This window comes from Sinohyriopsis cumingii, chromosome 2, assembly GCF_028554795.1.
Source record: "Sinohyriopsis cumingii isolate HCF-2022 chromosome 2, ASM2855479v2, whole genome shotgun sequence".
In the NCBI taxonomy this organism is placed as follows: Eukaryota; Metazoa; Mollusca; class Bivalvia; order Unionida; family Unionidae; genus Sinohyriopsis; species Sinohyriopsis cumingii.
The window spans coordinates 6770560-6792843 of record NC_142962.1 but is presented as its reverse complement, the minus strand read 5'-3'; the positions used below and the strand labels follow the sequence as shown (position 1 = coordinate 6792843).

At 36.3% G+C, this 22284-nt stretch overlaps 1 protein-coding gene across 6 annotated transcripts in view; it reads right to left on the bottom strand.

The window, feature by feature from the left end:
- LOC149804288 (protein-L-isoaspartate(D-aspartate) O-methyltransferase-like) overlaps nucleotides 1-20539 on the bottom strand; it is a 47832-nt gene extending 27293 nt beyond the window's left edge. For 4 of the 6 annotated variants that reach the window (XM_089938507.1, XM_089938512.1, XM_089938481.1 and 1 more), the window contains exons 1-4: nucleotides 20435-20539; nucleotides 17355-17543; nucleotides 14659-14795; nucleotides 1758-1862 (exon numbers count right to left, since the gene is read on the bottom strand). In XM_089938507.1, coding sequence (XP_089794633.1) covers nucleotides 1758-1862; nucleotides 14659-14795; nucleotides 17355-17511 — 399 coding nt within the window. In that variant the 5' untranslated portion in view covers nucleotides 17512-17543; nucleotides 20435-20539. Of the gene's footprint in view, nucleotides 1-1757; nucleotides 1863-14658; nucleotides 14796-17354; nucleotides 17544-20122; nucleotides 20249-20434 lie in introns of those variants that run through there. The other 2 variants (XM_089938488.1, XM_089938495.1) reach the window with 2 other exon arrangements.
- Nucleotides 20540-22284: the final 1745 nt, after the last annotated feature.

Sequence of the window (22284 nt, the reverse complement as noted above, 5' to 3'; positions counted from 1 at the left end):
CTGGAATTCATTCAAAATATTCTATACTTTTGATTTTTGATAGAACATTTAGTATTACTGTGTTTAATACACAATACTGAAAGTTTCTTTTAAATTTTCACTTTATATTCCAGGGAAATAAATTATTTGTTGAATTTACTAAACTTGTTGGCTTTGCTTTTACTATTGCTTAGTTTAAGACCAAAGAGTCATAATCTTAAAGTACAGAAATGAACCTAAATAACCAAGAGCTGAACTTTTTTAACCCCTAGGAAAAATAAGAACACTGGAGGGGTGCAGGCATGCTTTCTGCATCAGATACACTTCATTGTCATTCAGTATTTAAATTCATGGTTCAAAGCAACCACAACAATTCATCACTACATGTGACACCACAGTAATTTCTTGTAAACAAACTGTTAAAAAGGTCAATATGGCACATGCAACTGCAGACAACTCACTCATAACTAATTTGAGGGTTGACAAAACTAACTGCAGAGCATGTGCTCTCACTGTCCCAGGGCCAACACCTTAAACTATCTCAGAAAGTGCATCAGGACCAGTCAAGACTCAAAATAATCATGGTGTAAATTAACAATCTCAGGAAAGCTTGTCTAATTTTCAAAACCTCCACATAATTGGGTGTAATCAATACTATTTTCAATCTGTAACACTGGAGTAAGAAAAAATAATTCTGAACTGGATAATTGAGTCAATTTGGGTTTTAAGTCAGTCATTTTACATAGTTATGAGCAAAAAAGATTGCTTTTCATGTGAGTTTTAAACTGGAATGCAGCTTAAACTACCAACAAAATGTATTTTTTGGGGGGGATGAGTAAAACAAATTTTAATTATGTAATACTTAACTGTCACTATTATTAAGCTTTATCTATCCACAATGGAAACACCTCATCCATGCTTGATGCACCAATTCTCTGTTCCAGATATTTCTTAGAACATGAGTATATACCTAGTCTGACCTGCGTCATCAGCTCATGCACTACAGCTTGCCCTCATTCATGCAGGGTTTACAAATTGCAAACAGAAGAGGGTGTAAATTAAGTCTCCCTAGGGATACCAGGTATGCCATGAAATCCTAGATTCTCAAACTCAAAAGAGAGAGGTACAGATGAGCGGGCAACAAAATCTTGGTCTGTTACATCCTTCAAAGTTCCAGAATTCTGTGTATCCACTCTGTGGGGAAATGAGCCTGGCCCAGAGAGGTAAGGAAAACTATTCTTATGTACACGAAAACCTGAGAGGAATGAGATCGGAATTCTCAAGGTTTGAAATCAGTTCTAACTGAGCCATAAGGACTAACAGCAAGTCTTGTGACTTCATGAGGACTGGGTTGATGCATGCATTTTAAGAAATCTCTAAAACAGGGAGCTGATGCATCTATCATGAAGGAGCTATTTTCACTGCAGAAAGGTAAAGCTTAATAATAATTACCAGTAAGTTATTACTGACACTAAAACTAAACAATTTTACACAAAAAAAACGAGAAAATGTATATCCACACCAATCAATGAATTCACAGTGTTAATATTATTTAAATATATGCTTTCCTCTAGTTTCAGTAGCAAGTAATACATGCATGATTCTTGTTCACTCACTCACTGAAATGGAGACAGATTAATTTTATCAGGGACTCATACAACTGTGTGCCCTGAAGTAAACGGTGCTGTCACACTTGACTAATGAGACAATACAGAAACTGATGCATTACCTTATTACTGGTTGAATTTTAACATGAGCTGCAAACTTACTGTACTTACCAAAAGTGCCATGCAAGCCGTAAGATACCCGCTACCTGATCCCACATCTAAAGCTCGACTCCCTTCTACCAGCTGGTCCTTCAGCAGTTCAAGGGCATGAGAATGCTACAATCAAATCGTTCGTAATGTAGCTATCAGAAAAGAGTGTATAAAATATGGGAAATGAATACTATTCAATGGTGATACAAATCTGGTACTAAATAATGCTTTAGGCATCCAATAGTTTGATGATACCAGCCTATTTACCAGGTTTAATTAAAATAATGTCACAAAAGTGTTGACAAGTTCAGACAAAAAGTCTAGATCACTTCATCACTTCATTAATACTGTATACATAATACATATGCACCTTTATCATAATTATTCTTCTGAGATCTTGAAAGTTTCAAGACTGCATTTATTAATGAATTTTAATCTAAACTTGCTCTGAGTGATAATAAGTCCAGCCAATCAGATTCAAAATAACCTTATAAATATATGTGGATCTCAATAATTCATGCAAATCAGATGCAAGATCACCCCACGAATATGCATGGCTCATGCTTTAATTAATGAACTACTCATGTTTTGTTAATGTAAGCCCACATTCCAACTATGATCAATGTCAGATAGAAAATTTGGCTTGTAGAGAGGTAAAAAGCTCAGCCTACCAGACACAACTCACCTCACCAATATGCATAAATCTGACTCATTGTTGAACTTATCACACATCTTTATGATACAAGTCCATATTCCAAGACTGATCAAAATCAGATCAGAAATATGATCTCCTGAGTGGTTAACAAACTCATGCCAAACAAATGCAAGATCACCTCATTAATATAGGCAGATCGCACCCATTATTGAACTATGTGAGATCTTGAACATAAAAGTTAATATTTTAGGTCTGACCAAAACTGGAACAGAAATAAGATCTCCAGTGTGGTTGAAAGCTCAGCCAATGAAATGCATGATCATCTCATTAATATAAGTAGATCTTACTCATTAACAAAACTCATCCAAGATCCTGATGATATAAGCATACATTCCAAGTTTGATCAAAGTCAGATCAGAAAAATTGCCTTATGATTGGTAGCAAGTTCAGTCAATCTGAGGCCATATCATATCATTCATATAAATGGAGCTCTGTCACTCAGGGAAAAACTAATGCAGACAACTAACAATCATGGTCAGGCAAATAAACTTACATGTCAGTAGCCCAATTTTGCACTGAAAAATGAAGATCAATTTGAATTGAATGACCATTTTGCCACAATCATCTTGCCTGACAAGTAGACATTGGAATTTCTGCCATCTCTCATTATCAAACCTTTTCAAAGATCTTCATGATACAAGTCTATCTTCATGGCCCAAGGGGGCGGAGTGGTCTAAAGCACTCACCTTTACCAATCACTGCCATGTCACTTCTGTCCACACGGGTTTAAGCCTCATGCTCAGCCTATGTGAGAAGGATTGCCAGTAGATTACCTTGGGTTGGTGGTGTTTATCATGGTTTTCCCTGGTTCTTCCTCTACCAGCTAAACTGACCACCAAGTATAGCCTATTGTGTGCTAAAAAATGGTGTTAAACCCACACCAATTACAAATATAAGTCCATATTCCAAGTTGGATCAAAATCTGATCAGAAATATGTTCCGTATGGTGGTAACAAGCTAATCAAATTTCATACATGATAACCTCACTAAAGTGTATGGATCTCAGTCATTATAAAACGTTTCCAAATTCCTGATGATGTAAGCCTATCCTCAAAATTGTATAACAAGCCCTTCAATGGGACTAACACTACTGGGCAAACAAATTTCCAAAAGAACTAGCCCTTCAATGGGACTGACACTACTGGGCAAACAAATTTCCAAAATAACAACCCCTTCAATGGGACTGACCCTACTGGGCAAACAAATTTCCAAAAGAACAAGATAAGGCTTCTTTTTAACTACTGAGTACTGAAACCATATATGATATTCTTGAGAAACTGGAAGACTGGTGACTGAGTTAACATGTTCACATGATACCTGTAAATGGAGGACCAAATCCTTTGTCATTGCCATTTACCTTGAACCTGATTTTATGGACAGAAAGTCATTCAACTTATCCCAAAAAATATAAAGATTTATCCATGTGCTAAGGTTGGTTAAATCAACAATTAATATATATTTTTAAACAAAACCAGTGGCATCATTCCAGGTATCAGACATATCAATAAAACTGATTTGATCAAAACCCATTCATACTTGTTGATCACTAGCTGTACAGCAAAACAAAAACAAGGCTTTTCAGCTTAAATTTTCAATGGCAAAGTGCTAACAACTTGTTAAATGGAATGCAACTAAATACAAAATCTGGTCAAAATTCACTGGTACAAGTCACTAAGTTAATAGGCTCAATGAAGTTAAAAATGAATATGACTGAAAAGTCAACAAGGTCTAGCTTTCAAAATTTATCACCAGCTACCCATTAAAATACATTTTTGCTGAAAATCCATGATGACATGACCATCCATTCAGGATCAACAGCAAAATGTTCACGATGACCACAGTGGTTGCCATACTGAATGTAAGACTGGCACCATAATTATTGCGAGACCAATAAGCATTTGGTGAAAATAACATGCTGATGTGATCACCGAATAAAAAGTAACAGTAATAAGATTTTCAAGATGGCCATTGTGGTAGCTATATTGGATGTAACATCAGTACCATTTTCATTTAGGACAACTAGACATAATAGAAGATTTTTGACGAAAGTCTCATATTGATATTACCACCCATCTTTGAGTAGTGACACCATCATTGTCAACATGATGTGACCCACACTGTCGTAAAGTGTATCAATTCCATTCTATAAGACTTGAATTTTATTTTGCCAAATTGATGATGTTCTGATAGAAAAAAATGCTGTTAACATAAATATTCATCCTTTTTTCACAGACTCTATACTCTTTCTACCATTTATTTTCTTTTATATACTTTTTAAAGAACTTCTACATCTTTACCATTTTTCTTGTATGGCAAAATATTCACTTTCATTTGAAAGGATTTATCTTCCTGAATATTTTAGTAATTTTCAGTCTTTACATTTTTACAAAGTTCTTAAGATCTTTGCCTTTTATATTCAAGTACTAAAGATTAACACTGGCTCAAAATTACTGTAGTATTTAGTTTCCAACTAACCCACAGGATCACCATACAAACATTGTTTATTATGGTTATCCTGTGAAAATTTCACAGTCCTGTTAAAATCAAACTGAAGCTAGTTGTCCTAATTCAACATGCATTATTTTTTAGCATCAACTCAAAACAATAGCAACTGCATTTCACCAACAATTCTCATGAAAATTTGATGTTCAAACTTATTCAGGATACGCTGGTTTAAAGATGCCACAATTTGCTCTGCTTCAGAGGAACCCTCATTCTGTTTTGATTTCATGCGTCCCTCTGACATTATGTGTTGGGAGCATGATTTGTGTTATTCCAGATTCCAGGAATGATTTATGTGATTCCAGTAATGATTTATGTGATTCCAGGAATGATTTATGAAAGTTTTATGCCTATCAATTAATGAAATACAGGGTGCACTTTTGTATTTCTCCAAACACTCAGTGCAAAAAAGTGCACATCTGTATTGTACTTAAGCCATTGGTATTCATTTGCCCAGCATTTCTGACAATTCTTATTCTTTTCTCTTGATCATCTTTGCAATCATACTATCTCTTGCCATCATCTAATTTCTGCCATTTCAGTGGTGGCCTACTTTGACATGTTTACAGTTGTCAATGCACCATGTATTGAATCATTATTAAAGCACACTGTTTGGTATAATTCTAGATTATTCATCATGCTGATGAATGCAAATGGTCAATACTAGCCTTAGACCCTATTAATTGGTTATTCAAGTAACGAGATCAGTGCTGAGGAGCAGTACACCAGGCTAGTTCCATGTCAGCAAAGACTAATTTGACAATAACCACACTAATTACTTGACAAGTGGATCAGCAGTTTAAAACTTGTCCATCTGCACCATGAGAATTTATTATACCTTGTAAATTGCATGATACTGGTAGGTACTCAGTCAACACAATAAATAGATCAATTAATCATTAGCAGGAATGCACACTCACAACCACTTCTTAAGTTCTTAACTGTTATAATAGGTGGCCGGCAGTAATTTTCACTGCCACAATGGATTAATGATTGCTGGATTTTACTGATATACTGGCAAATCACTAACCACTACAGGATAGCATTAACATCAAGTCTTATATTAACATTTATCTGGATTGTTTAATCTTCTTAAAGTTTTGCAATTTTTCCTTGTCATCTTTTGTAGACATTTGAAAGGCCATCATGCTGGTATGCTTTTCTTGCCAAGTTTGATCAAACAGGCCTAGTGCTTTGTTTTTTTGCAATTTTTTTTAAAAATATGCTGAAAATAACAACTGCTGAAGGATGTACAAAGAATAACATATGACATACAAGGAATACAAGGCAATACCTTAAGCTCTTTTTGGAATTACTGTAAGATGAGCTAAAAACTGTAAACATTGACCGTAATGTAGGGTGTTGATAGGCATGCACACGGATGCCAAAGTGATCGCTATGTCATGATTTCAACAAGGTGGGTTCAGCAATAAAGCTGAATGAAAAATATGGTTAAGATCAAAGAATGCTTGTAAAGCTCTGACGCAAAAACCTAAGTTAAGGAGGCAAGGAAGCTGGAGTCACAAGTACTCTAAATGATGGCAGAGAGTGGCATCCAAGAGGGAACATTTTCCCTCCTGCAAATGCTGCAGAAGTCATGATGCTGCACCTTAAACAGTTCATAAATGACACAGAAAGGACCTGTTGCACCATGGCTATAGGTCCCACCAGATCGAGTTTAGCCCTTTGGGACAAAAGATTTCAGTGGTAAAAACTGGAGAATGTTGATTCTGATCTCCATCCCAAGGCATGGACAATGTCAGTTAGAGAACTGTTCCGGTCAAAGGCTATGATTGTGGCAACTATTCTAACCTCACGAGCTGAAATGCATAAAAAAATCTTTGAGCTAGAGTTAATTCTCAACATGCAGAGTGAATAATCAACTTAATCCAAGATGAAAGGATCCGTGCGGTTACATCGTCCTGTCACGTTTTGAGAGGTAAAAATAAACATTATCACACAAGACACAACAGCTCTGTTATTTTAAGATACCATTTCAAAACTCGTACCTGGTGTCAGAGCTGTAGACTTGGCAGGCATGCAGAAAAACAAGTCATCCAAGGGAATCTGAATACTTGTTTAAATTTCTACGGATTGAAGTAGACAAGTCAACATCTGCTAAACTACCTGTAAAGTAACTTGAGAAGAATGTTGATGATGGTGGCCACTACACTTGCAGCACATGTGAGTCAGATCCCATTACTTTTACCACGTCACTAAGTAATGTCTTTTGAGTGTCAGAAGCTTAAAGGCGAGTGAAGAGAGATCCCTTAAAAACAGAGGCCCCAAGATGGATATGATATGTTGAAGTGTCTGAGGTACTATTGTGGATAAGATTGATCCATGAAGGTGTCTATATAAACTGTATATATTCCACAGGAAGTGCCTAGCAGCACTATGTGGTTAGATTGATCCACGTCAGTGACTGTATAGACTGGGTGTTGTCCACAGGAAGTGCCTAGCAGCACTATGTGGTTAGATTGATCCATGACAGTGACTGTATAGACTGGGTGTTTTCCACAGGAAGTGACTAGCAGCACTATGTGGTTAGATTGATCCCCGACAGTGACTGTATAAACTGGGTGTTGTCCACAGGAAGTGACTAGCAGCGCTATGTGGTTAGATTGATCCACGAGAGTGACTGTATAGACTGGGTGTTGTCCACAGGAAGTGCCTAGCAGCACTATGTGGTTAGATTGATTCATGAGAGTGACTGTATAGACTGGGTGTTGTCCACAGGAAGTGCCTAGCAGCACTATATAGGTTAGATTAACCCATGTATAAGTGGTTTCATGAAGTGGGTTTGTTGGTATAATGGTGCTAAACTAGGCATCATAACCAGAAAGAGATTGGCAGCACTAAACAAGTCATGGAAATGGAAAGTGTTATTTTGGTAGCTGATATGCTTGTTGCTGCTTTTACATCTTGCTGCCCAGGAATGATATGATGTGAACCCTTGGGTGCAAGCAATGTTTGTTCCTCAAGCTGCCCAGGAATGATATGGTGTGAACCCTTGGGTGCAAGCAATGTTTGTTCCTCAAGCTGACCAGGAATGATATGGTATGAACCCTTGGGTGCAAGCAATGTTTGTCCTCAAGCTACAACTGACTTACATATGCTGAGTGGTTATCAGACAGGTCTCACCCATGGTCTAAATCTGTAAGACAAAACAGAGCAGACCCTATATGCATTTAGTGAAGTAAGTGTCCTGCTTTGAACTTGAAAGAACTCATGCAGGATTACCCACTATGACAAACACATATTGAGGGGTGCACTTGACCTGTAGAGGTGGAAAAATATTATCAGTATTAATAATTAGAAGTGGACACTAAATAAACAGTCTGAGTTGCAAATGACCTGTAGGCATGTGAATTTGACTGCATGTCCATGCTGAAGCACTGGAGCATCACATTTAGTACTTACACAGACTAACTGGAAAGCAAAAGATCAATTCCAATAACCACTTATCCATAGGAAGGCCAGTTGTTTAGATGCCTATACAGATTTTAAAAAATCACTCAAGCATTGCTTATACTAGCACTGCATGAGCTGGATACTACTGAGTAAACCAAGTATAGAAAACTGACCTGTACTTATCTGACCAGAGAAGAATCTGTACAGCAATATAAACTGAAGCACCATACACTGTAGGTGCTACAATATCCATAATGAGATAATTTATCTGTAGAAATAGGCTCATGACATTATATACAGGTGAAATTAATAAAGTGCTGGCAGATGGCCTAATGAAGGCAATGAAGCATCAATATATCATATCAATTTACAATACCTCCTGGAAGGTTCTTAATGATGAACTGTACAGGAAAATTCAGTGAAGCTTGGCACCCTGCCACTAAATGCACTGGTATAGAAAACTTAACTGTATGTATCCAGTCACAGTGAAAATTATACACACGTTAAAAGTTTTCTATAACCCACTATAGACTTACACATACATATAAATTTAAACTATAACCAGAACTATTGTGAAGTCGCATAGGCTACCAGTGCAAGTACATAAATATCAGCAAGTGATGGCAAAGCACTTTAATTTAAAGGCAGCCATGATAGAAAGAAATAAAAGTTGGAAATATATAATGAGTACACTTCCCTTTGAGGTTTGGACTCCTCCAGCTTGTGAGGATTTTTGTGAGGTCCCTCTTAACAAGAGTGTGCTATTTGGCACAAGCGGAAGTTGTAACTGATATATTCTGGGGAGATCACTTGGCTGACCCACCACCTAGGTGAGCAGATAACTTTTAGCTTTTTACCTAAAAGTTTTTAACTTGGGGGAAAAACCTGGATTTGTGAGGTTCTCCTAAGATATTATGATCGGGTAACATATTTAAAGAAGAAACTGTGTGTAGGACATGAGAACAATGTCATGTGCCAGAGCTGTAATATTAGGATTCTGTCAGGCATTGCTCATTTGTGGTAAATTACCACTGACTGCATATCTGCCAACTTTGCTGTTATGGAATACTGCATGAACTACCGTTCCTAACTGACTCTATACTGGAGGGGAAACAAGCTACTTCTGTCATCCACTCAAACTATAAAGATTTGTCATACTTTAAATAACCTTGCATCATGTGCTGTCCAATTTACAGAGTCCCTGATGCCATGTAACTTGTGCACAAGATTCTGCATGACAAAGGACAGCAATTACCACAACAAATGGGTATACAGTCTGTGAAAAATTTCTCATTAACAACTGGCCACTGATCTACAATTTCCAGCCGTACCATTTACATTTACTAAATGGCTAATTCAAGAGATAAACAAGAAGGCTAATGTCTTTATCATTTTTTAAACAATTTTACTGGAATAGCATGTCTGGTTTATATTGTCAGTGGGATGACATATCTCAGGACACTATCCATGTTGCGCAACTCAATGTATTATGCTTTATTCAATATATACTGGGGTTTTGAGTGTTTTCCAAGGAGTGTCTAAAGATGATGTGATGTGACTGAAAACATTGCCATTACTGTTTGATTGTGATGATATTTATGGCTGTGTTTCAAAATTCTGTCATATTCTATGGATGAGATTCAGGGATCTTAACAAACATGTAATAGTGGTACAGTATGTAGGATCTTCAATGTCCAACTACCACTAGAAAGGCAGGATTCTGGAATCTAGTCTCATCCTCATCTGATTTGTTGTTTCAGTTCAGTCCATGTATGTATGTATTTAGGAGCATTTTATGGCACCACAGCGTAGAAGTGGTTACATGGTGTGAACTAAAGATATTGTTTGGAAAATGTAAATTGAATTGCATTAAAGTTTAAGAAGACAAACCCTTCCAAATAAATGTAAATATAATGTTCTAAAAGACAAAATATAAAATGTAAAGATCTTCAAATTCTGTTGTATATAAGAAAAGAAAAGGTAGCACAAGCATAATCTTTCCTTGGTACATCATCATATTGTTTCTTCATGCAGTTAACATTAAAATACTTCTGCCTCATTGTGTGGAAGTCAATACACTCGACAAGAATGTGTTTGCTTTTCAAAGAATATTGATTGACAGGTGCCACTTGGGAAACATCTAGGCGATTCACACATGGCTTGCTTTAGGACTGGTTAGTGGTGCCAAAGATCACTGATAAGCAGTTATTGAGAGTAGCAGGTATGTCAATATGTATAGAATGCCAAATACATGACTGAATAACTAACAATATGAATTCACACCAAATTTTACTAGAATGGCAATGAAATGATACATGTGAAGCCATTCATTCTTAAGTTCTAAAAAAATGTCCAACTGCACATTTAGGGCCACCAGTCTGATGCAAATCTCAGCCTTTAATACAATTTTACAATTAGAATATTTCAGTCTACAAAAAAGTAAATATGAAAAAAAATGATTTAGTTCCAACATCTAATTGTTTGCCTCTGTTTAACACTGATTTAGTTTAAACACCAAAGTACTTGCCTCTACTTAAAGTAAATTTATATGGATAAAACTGAAGAAAAAACACAACCTAAAAGACAGAGACACTCTTTCTGAAAACAAAATATGTTGTGGGTTTTCACACATGTATGGGGGAGGAATAATTCTAATTATGAAGTACTTACATCTCACTATTGTGTAGTTTTAACTTTTTTCAATTGTTTAATATAAATACATCCTCCCCAAAGAGTAGAGAATTGTCAATAAGACATGGTCCATTCATGCAACTTGCATGCCCATGAGCACAAGAGTAATTTTTTCATAATGATTATGACATTACAACAAGCTGGGAGGAGGGCATTTGGCAGTAACAATGGATAAGTGCTGCATAATTAAACCCACTTTTACCCCACAACCCTCCAATTTTAATAGCAGTAATAACTTACCCATCACTATCGCATAGCTCAGTTTGTCAGTTAGGAGGAAAGGTTGATGCGTTAAACTGATCGGAATCAGAGAAAAATATAGAATATGCTCGCTATTATAGGGAGAGGTCAACTGATAGAATATTGGTGTTTCTCTGAACTACATGTTGTGCCAGAGGAAAAATTCTTTGGTTGGTTGTGCTAACCAGCAGAGGAAGGAGATGAAGGTGGATTGGGTTGCCAAAATGCTGCCTTCATGACATCCTCCAAAGATGAATAGTTTAGATAGGACCATGAGGCAGCAACAGCTTGAACTTCATGGGCTTTTAGTTTCATAAAAAAATGGTCAGTAAGGGACTGATACGATATTTTGATTGTGGTGACAAACCATCATCAGATAGTGGAAGCTGAGATATGAAGAGAACATTTGTGAGGAAATGATGCTTTTACCCTTATTTTTGAGGTATTAAGATAGAAACACATTACTCCAAGTGGGCATAAAAGTCTGTCTTGATCATCTCCAGCACAGATCTGCCTGGGAATGGAGCTAGCAAACATAACTGATTTTTTGGGAAATAATCCTGGGAGACAAAGGAGAGAATTCATAATTGCCATTAAAAAGACAATGCATAAATCTCGCTGCATCTTCTCACAGATGCCAAAGTGAGTAAAAGTCTTGGGGGTGAGGTCCTGAAACGAAGCCTCACTTGATGGTTCACAGGGTGTTTTGGGCAAAGACTATAAAATACAAGATGGATTCCATCAGACCATAAGACAGCATGAGATAGGTCTCTCTAATACTTATTTATATCAGCAAGTTGCAAATCTGAACTGATCAGCAACAAGTCACAGAGGGACAACTATGATCAAGTGTTTCCTAGGCTACTGCACCAATCACAGAAGATTCTGCACCTGGCATCACAGGCACTGGATAGTATGAATGATGCAACTGGCAACCTGACCTGAAAATTTGTTCTGGCAGATCATCTGATATAAGCCAAGCATGGAGGTGGACAACGAGGACTGTTTTGTAGGGAGGAGCCCCTGTGTTGTGACAAAAGATGCTTCGTGTGATGAAGAGACCTTGGTTGATCTATCAAGAGGTCTAGAAGACTGCTGAACCACATGTGAATGGGCTACAGTGGGGCTGTGAGAATAATGTGAGCATTGGAAGTGACTTATTGTAGAACTTAAAGAAGCAGTCAGAACAGTGGAAAGGCACATGTAAACAAACAATCCCACTGGAAGCTGAATGCATCAACTGCCCATGCTATCTGGACTAGGACTGGAGAAGCATAGAAGGGAATTGTGTTGTTGAGCCTGGTTGCAAACAAGACAACCAGAGGCTTTCCCCACAGGAAAAAAAAAGAAGGGGACTGTTATGGAGTGGCCAAGAGACCATTCTGTTAAGACTGTTCTGCCTGCTAATATGTTTCCCCCACCCCATTCTCACATATGGCCAACTCGGAGGGTGATGTTCTCCAAGGTTATCCAGTGGAGGAGATTCTAAACTTCCACCTTAAGAGAAGTAACATATGTGCCTGAACTATGATGGATATCTTGTTGGAGGAGACCATAACACATTAATCCATTACTCTGTTGATGCAACCTTACAAAGCCAGAAATAGTTTTTATTTCTAGATTGTTGATGTGGAGGGATGATTCATCCCAAGTCCAATAACCTTGGAGAATTATGCCCTGTGGTTCTAAAAAAGCAACCCAACCAGAATCTGACACATCTGCAAACAGACTGGAGTGGGGATCAGGTGCTTGCATGGGGACCCCAGTCTTGAATCTGTCCAGATTCATCCATTAGCACAAATGGTGATGAAACTCTGGTGCCTGAGGAATCACAGCTGACAGAAAATCTGTATTGTTTCCACCTAAGGGTACCAACACAGCAAGAGTACCAACATGGCAGTGGAATTCAAGGATCTATTTTTGCTCACAGAATCTCTATGAGTGCCAGGATGTGATTCTTTGGGACCTGAACTAATTTCTAGTTCATGAGGAAGCTCATTCCCATGTAAATGAAGTCCTGAGAATAAATGAGTTCTGACTTTTTGAGGTTGAGTAAGTGGTCAAACCAATTTGTGTGGACCAACATCAGAATTTATCCTGAACCTAAACAGTGTGGATTAGCTAGCTGTCAAATACTGTAGAATCAGACTTCCCAATAATGTGAGGTAAGAGTGATGTCTACCACAAAAGGCAGAACGAAAGGCAGCCTTGGAAGATCCTCAAAGTACAAAGTTCTAAAGAGGAAGAAAAAGGCTACTATATGGTTCTTTTAGAATGAAAGAACAGTTGTAACACCAAGAACATTAACACCAAGGAAGGAGATCTCTAATTTAAGGACATCATAGTTATTGACAGGCATAGTTTTTCTGGTGACTTTGCAAATGTCTGCACAGTATGGTATCCTTGAAAAAGAATGACACATGATACCTTCCTTCTGTGCCAGACCATGCGACATACACAGTGGTGTGCAACAGGTCAAAAGGTCATAATGACTATTCTCCACTTGGTGAGAGGATGTTGTTGTTGTTGTTGTTGTAGGGTTTAATGCCATTTTTCAGCATACGATAGGCTATACATGGCAGCCAGTATTAACGGTGGAGGAAGAACCCAGGAAAACCCCAGAAAGAACCACAGACCCACGAGAAGCTACTGGCAAGCTTTCTCACATACCCACATTGGCCAAATCCGAGACTCAAACCCACACAGACAGAGGTGAGATGGCAGTTATCCGTAACAGAGAGCGCTTCAGACCAATCGGGACCTCCCCCCATGAGAGGATGTATTCACACTAAACAGACGGTATATTTTCATTAAGAAAATAGATCAGCTAAACAATAGCAACAGAATAAGTAAATGCAGTTCTATGGTGTATGAAAGACAGACTGGGAAAGTTTCCGTTCTGAACTTAATTCAACCAAGACTTGCCACCAAAACACTTTGTAAACAGATATTACAGATAATGATGAAACAAAGTGGTAGATTTTAAAATAGTTCCAGAATTAGTCACAAAACCCCCTTCCTCCTGTTCTAATAGAGAAATCTTTACTCAAACACTAACACCTCCCACTGAATAACATAAACAATGCATGAAATAGTTCTTCCTTTTCTTCAAAATAGATGAGACTAAATAACTGAAAACATCAACATCATCAACAAAAAGGTCCAAATCATCTGATCTCAAATTACATAATAGCTGTGAACTATTCAAAGGTTCTGCAGTAACAGTGCAGCTTTATCTTTGATTACTTTTCATTTGGTAATACCATAAATTCTTCAATATCAGCAAGAATATTTTTGACAACACAATTTGAAATTTTCATTTTCAAATGATATCCCCTTCTTTGTGGCAGGCATAGTTACCATATGTGGAGCACTGATTGTGACAGCATATCCAATGGACTGAGGAGAATCAGCATATGGGTTGAACTTGCAGAAGTTACCTCTGTCCACTCGTTTCATTGCATCAATAATTCTTTGGGTCTTCAAAATGCCATTTTCTGTGACCAAATGGACAAATTATTAAATTCTGAATTTAACAATGTAAAACTAGCATCAAGTATAAAAAGGTTTAATAGCTAATTATTCAAAATAATTATATTACTATGTCAGGTAACTAATGAATGACTAATTATGCCCAAGTTTCCTATAAATTCATTTCTGCTTGTTTATAAAAACCTAGACATTGCTCAAGTGGCTTACAGGACAATGAAGTATTTCACCAGACAGGTTTATGTAGAAATGTCAGAACACATCAAATATAAACAATAGATCAAATTTATGGCTTCAAGAGTGGTAACAACATAAGTTAATCTGATGCAAGATCACCACAATAATATGCATGAATCCCAAATATATTTGAAACTGCCCAAGATCTTCATGATACAAGATGTTAAATTCGTGTCTAATGAAAATTTCATCATAAATCTGGCTTCCAGAGTGAGAACAAGTTCAGACAACCAGATCCAAGATTTACATCATTAATTTTTATGTGTGGATCTTGCTCATTATCAAACTCATCCACAATCTTGATGATATAATTCATATTACAAGTTTGATCAATAATCCACATTACAAGTTTGATCAATAATCCATATTACAAGTTTGATCAATAATCCATATTACAAGTTTGATCAATAATCCATATTACAAGTTTGATCAATATCCATATTACAAGTTTGACCAATAATCCATAATACAAGTTTGATTAAAAAAAAAACAAGAAAATGAATGAATGTGATATTCGCAATGTCAACAACAAACATGTAAGACATAGTAATTGAAAATACCATTCTGACCAATTAAACAGTTATTCAGGATAAATATTTTCGCAATCAGAATGGTTCAGACTTTGACCAGTGCTCTCTAGGGTCTATAAAAACAGTATAGAAAAGTATACTGAAGCCAAAAGCTATTGTGGATCTATCACAGATGTATCATTTTTCAGGCTAGCGATACAAATCAAACAGAACATAGATGGGTCCCTCCAGCTGCTAATATTCAAGTAGCAGGACATAAACATGTCTCCTTTAGCTAGTAATAAGAATAGAGATAAATATACTTACATTTTGCATCTTGAATTTCTCCACAATGTACTTTCTTAGTTTTGCAAATCCGAATAACATGACCCATGTCATAAAAAACCCAATACTTAATGAAACTGTTCTGTAATTTTGACTACATTTCCAACTGATATCACATTCTCTTGACTGCACTGAACTGACTAAAAAAAGACCCAGCCATTCATAAGCAGAAAAGCAGAAATGAGTTGGATCAAAAGATTCATCCATTCCAGAAAATCTGTAATTCATTCAAAATATGACTCTAAATTTCAATTTTAAGGATTCCAAAACAAGAATTTTTGTAAAAACTAATGTTGAGTGCACAATGAAGTTCAAAGGTCGATGGGCATTTCTGCGTGTGCAATAATATTGCTACTGTGTATTGATGAATCTATGGCTGGGTATTTATTTTGAAATACAGCACAAGTTCAATTTGTTTCTTGTAGTGTATTCCTTAATTATTAAGCCTTAGGTAGGTAAACAAATTGAGTATATAATAAAATGGTTACTGCACTTGTACAGGGAAAATACAAACTAGTTTTTTCTGACTAATACTGCACTACTAAGGTTATGCAGTATTACTCAGAATAAAATGTGTTCATATTTTCCCATACAAATACAGTAACCTACAATTCAGTGTATCCCCTAGGGGTGCAAGACTTAGAGTCAAAAATCACCTTGGTGTCAAAACTGGGGGTCAGACTGAGTTAAAAACAAACTTTGGTATCAAAACTGGGGGTCAAATTAAAAATTTGGGGGGTCTCTGAAGCGCAAATGAGGGTAAAGGGAAACACTGAACTACAATGTATTCTAAGTTTCATCAAAATTGGATGAGAAATGTGGCCTCCAGAGGGGTAATGAGTTGCATGACACCACATTTCTATGTGTGGATCTCACACATTATCACACTCATTAAAGAACTTAATGATACAAGCATATAACCTAAATTTGATATAAATGAATCAGAAATATAGCCTCCAGAATGATAATTATTCATTATTAAACATGTCCGACATTTTGATGATATAAACCCATTTCCAAGTTTGATGGAAACTGGACCAGAAACATGAACTATAAAATAGTAACAATTGTTGATGGCCTGATGCATGTTGAACAATAAATGCATGGTCATATGGCCGTAGTCAGGTGAACTAATAATGGGGTGATGTGTTTGTATGTCAACTGAAACCATCACACACACACACACGCACAATATTATCGAAAATGAATGAGACTGCACTGTGGGTCAAATGATGCAGCCTATCCCAGAAAATCTTAAGATAGAGGTAGTCCTTACAGTATTTGTAGATGTATAGTCATTTGAAGTAATACATTTTTAGTTAGATTAGCAGTCTGTAAATAAGTTAAGTGAATCACACAACTTTGAGATGATAAGATTTACATTTTTAACTCAGCATTACCAATGTTGCATTGAGTTCAGAAAAGTATATTCCATTCATATAATATTTTTCAACATAAGGTCAATACTGTACTTACTCTGCAGATTATCCACAAGGTTTGCATTGTTACTGCCACTTGATCTCCATGCCATAATGAATCTACACTGACGAAGCAACAATCCACAAAGCAATAAAAGTCTAAGAGAAGAACAGTGACCAGAAAACCCTCTATTTGAAACCTGAATCCAGGGCATCACCTTCAAGGGAAGCACTTAACATATCACGGCTGGAAAATACAAATGTCTAGTTTTTAAAAAATCAAATTTATGAAAATATTTTTCTGCTTAGTTATCAAAACAGAAAACTGTATAATTCTTAAATTCTGATGTTTAGAAAATAATTTTCCATATTATATAAGGTCAATGATAAAACAAGATGGACAACCAGGGACTCCCTCCCATATTGTAACTTAACTTGACAACCAGGGACTCCCTCCCATATTGTAACTTAACTTGACAATCAGGGACTCCCTCCCATATTGTAACTTAACTGCCCATTGAGCCTGTCAAAAAACTGTCTTATCAAATTTACCTAAAAAAATGTTAAGACCACTGATGAAATGTGCAATTTTCGTCTAAGTCTGTGAAAGAATGAGAAAAAATCATTAAACACTGAGTGCCATGCTGGGGCTCTGCATATACATACAGGACCCTCCACCTAATGAAGATATGCTTAACTGTATTGAAAGATGTAAACTTTGTGTACAAAGCAAAGCAAGTGACATATGAATGGGTAACAGTACTATTCTCTAATTGTGGCATGTTCACATGAAATGACTATAAAACTTGAAACTAGTTAATTGAAATTTAAAAAAAGGCCAATGCTTCCCCAACTTCATTTCCATGTTCAATTTTGATCAAGAAACATGCAGATGTTTGTAGTGTTCAGAAAATAAAGCTACTCCTAGGCCCCCAAATAATCATCCATACATATCATGATAAAATGCAGATTGTACATCAGCCTGAGGGCAAAGCAAGGTCATACAGTAAGAGACCACAAGACCAAATGTGTATGCCACTATTATTCAGAATCCAACACCTGAAAATGCAGAAATTTTGAAATGGTTGTAAAATCTTATTAGCCCCTCAACAGCACAAGGGCTGTCTCATAAAAATATGACAAGTATAAGGGACCAACCATTTAATTTCTGGGGAGGGAGTGGGTGTTTTAAAGTATTGAGAAAAAAACGTCCTTGTTGGGACTGAATATGAAATGAAATTCTTTGATCACAAGAGATACTTTTTGTATTCAAGTCATCAGACAGATGATAAGACAATTACGGAATAAGATCACAAGTATTAAGTTCCTATTTAACTAGTGTATTGCTGCTACAAAGTCACCATGATACTTACTCTAATGATATTAGTTTGCATTTCACTACAAATAAAAATGATTTAATTTCTAATGTGAAAAAGAAAAAAAATTATGTCATAGGTAAATGCACTGAACATTAGCATCGTGATAAATAACAAAGTCGCAGGAGGTTACATTTTCAATTTATTATTGTTCTAACCATTATCAAAGAAATTATCAAGATTGTATTAAAGTATGATTGAAAATTATGAAATATTTTGTAAAAGGATGTTTCTTGTAAATTTGCACAAATAATAACAACAACAAACTACCTCTGGATACCTATTATGGCAAAAAGTAATGCACTGAAAGAATAGTTAGCAATTAATTTTTATGAGAACTTACTGACCGGAAAAAATTTTTTGAAATTATTTGTTAGTCCATGGTCCATGTGTATGACTCTATGTAAACAAATGTTGGTGGTGGAAATGTCACTGAGAGACACATTCTCTTCAGAACCTGGAGTTTAGGACTCTATGTTGAATTTCAGACGAGTGTGGGAAGAAATATTTTCCAGTGTCAGGTGATTCTGCGCAATGATATGTCATTTCTGTAAAAATTTGATTCTGTGTTGTTTTTGGTCGAAAATTCAATTTTTATCAAGAAAGAACAAGTGTTCTTTAATTAAATAGTGATATTCATAAAGTGTACAAAAACATCCTACATTTCTATTCTAAATGCATGAAAATGGGGTTTCGAAATGTCAACATGAAGACCTACTCCAAGACCTTCTTGAACTTGTAACCCAGAAAAACCAATTTAATATTTCTTTTAGAATATTACAGATAAATACATTATTTAAAAGGTAGAAATGTTCAACTTAGAACAATAATGCATCCTAATCCAAATTTATAATTTTTCAAGAAGTTGTCCCACACCTACTTTATCGTCTGCTGTTCAAGCTGCCATTCTAATGGATACTCAATGCATTCCCTCTTTATAGTCTGTTTCTAAATTCTGTAGTAATTTTTTTCCCATACACGAGACTTTGTGGACACATTGCATCCTATTCATTGCTGTTTCTCTTTAGGATAATAGCTTATTGTTTTATAAAATGTTGAACTTCTACGAATTTGCTTACAAGATCAGTTTAGTTTGCTTAATACCTCTCCTTGCCATTCATTAGTATTACTGAACTGAATTTTGTAAAACCAGCTATAAATCTGACTTAGCTCCTGGGCTGAAATTCTAACAGAAAGAGTCCATAGGAACTGGTTTCATTTCCATAACCCAGTGCATTTTCATCTTTTCAAAGTCATGCGCAGAATACGCCGACATATCGAGAGTCATGAAAACACAAGGGTAGTATCCCGTGTGTCCAAATTTAATTTTATTTTAACATAATGTTCTGGTGACAACTGCCGCTTTTCCAATGATAAGGATTACAGTAATTTATTTTCGTCAATCTGTCAAATTAGTTATGCGTTTTGAGCCAATATTGGTGACGGAAACCTTAGATGGACAGAAAACCCAGACAGGGTTGTATGCAGGCTAAACTCTTTCGTTTGGTGTGTCCTGTAAGGCCAACTGTAACAGGACTGCATGCAGAATTGTGTTACATGCTGAAACCGCCCCGCTCCTAGTCGCTAAACGCGACGATGCTGTTACGTTGTCACTGCAAAGAGAGTACCTCGAATCATGCATGTGCATTCGTTTCTGCTTGCAATCTTGACAACTGTAATAAAAATGCATTGACTTTGCATGCAATAAGTAACATGAAAGCAATATGTGTCTTTGTTATGAAATGCATTAAAAAATAATTACTTGAAACACTATATACTTTAGAGGGATTACGAAATATCCAAAGTCTCGCGTTTTGCGTATGCCTTTTAGATCAAGACAGAAAGCGTCCTTGAACCAGGATTATTTACTTTCGTTCGGATTGTGTGGATCTGCCGAAAAACACCACCAAACTCCGAATACACAAGTTCTTTTCCGGTCTGGTATTTTAGGGGGCGCTCACCAGTTTTTATGTACTATAGAGAGAGTGACGTATGTAAGGTGAAGTTCTTTGCATTTGGAAACATGCACAGTGGAGAGAATGTTGAAATATATCCATGCTTCATTGATTTAATGTGGCTGACATTTCTTTGGATTTTGTACTTATGGAAATTGTACATGATCTAAGCACACTGCTCACTAAAATTACTGCTCCCTCATGCTAAAAAGACTCTGCTAAAAAGAATCAGCTTGAATTAGTCCAAAGTACGCTATCTTTAGCACCTATTAAAAGCGAAAAAAGAATTTAGTCCAACTAGGCAATGCCCGCTTTTGAAAGTGCAATGGATTAATTACTACATGCATAAAATGTATTTTTTTTTTAAGTCATAGGCTCTTTTGTTCTTCTTTTTAATTATACAATTGACCTCTTAAGTCCAGGAAGTGAAACTGACCAAGCGGCGGAGTTAGCAGTTTTTGGAAGATGCACATCTAGAGTAAGGCCAAGCTGTATATTCTATAACTCAAATTATACCCATCAATCATACACCAAAATAAAGGGCTTTAAAGGTTATTTTAACAAGACCTAAGATATACAAGGTCTTTTTAAATAGCCAGTATAACCAGTGAGGAAATCCTGGGGAAATTCTTTTTCTTTAAAATTCTAACCATGCAAACTTTAGAGCGCCACATTATCTGCAGGTAGTATTGCATTCAGGAAAGGGCGTTCAGCCTTGCTTATCAGCCTTGTTTAATTTATCTCAAATAATCCATTGAATACGACAACTAGTATGTAAAAGTGACGTCAGTAAGTCAGTTGAATATATAACCACAAAGCTTACATAGGGGCTGGGAATCAGGGTAATTTAAAGGACGCACTATGGATCATTAGTCCGAGTTTCCTCTGACCCTTGCCACCCCATTTTTTGATATTTGGACATTTATGTTGGGGTGTAGGGTCAGAGCGCATTCCCTATTGAAAAGTTGGAATTCGCCGACACCATTTGGTGTCGGCATGGGGTAGCCGCTTTCTAGCCGACCCAGCACACTTTAACGACCTTTCATCGAGATATACCTGCATGAAATCGATAGGAATATGATTTATTTTCTCAAAAATCGTGAGCATAGCATTCGTCATGTTTTTAATCCGCTGACAGACTAGTCGAAAGTACGTCGTTGCTGAAATTTGACCTGGATCTGGTCATTTGCATTCCGAGTCACATGACTATACAAATCTCGGAACCTACATGTCAATGACATCAGAGGTCATATAGTCACGTGATATCGAAATAAACAAATTTCCCAAGTTGTTGTACATAGAATTTGGACATATTATATAGAAGTCACTTAATATTTGTAAATAAATATAATGCACACTTAATTCTCAACATATTTATTCTGAGAGCAACGAACAGAAACCTGTCGGTATCGCAGCAGGGTGGAGAAAACCGTTTTCAAGAAGTACCCAACACGTGTCAGCGATGTTTTTGTCGGTGTCACGTGACTATCACATTGACACGTGCTCTTCATAGTGAATCTGGTTTTCTTCAAAATTTATGCAACATTTACAGATTTTCGTCGTTGTTTTCACAATAAATATTTTGAGAAGTTTATGCTTTTTAATTTTTCTATAAAAATTACATTACTTTTATTTATATGTTCGATTTGTTTTCCTA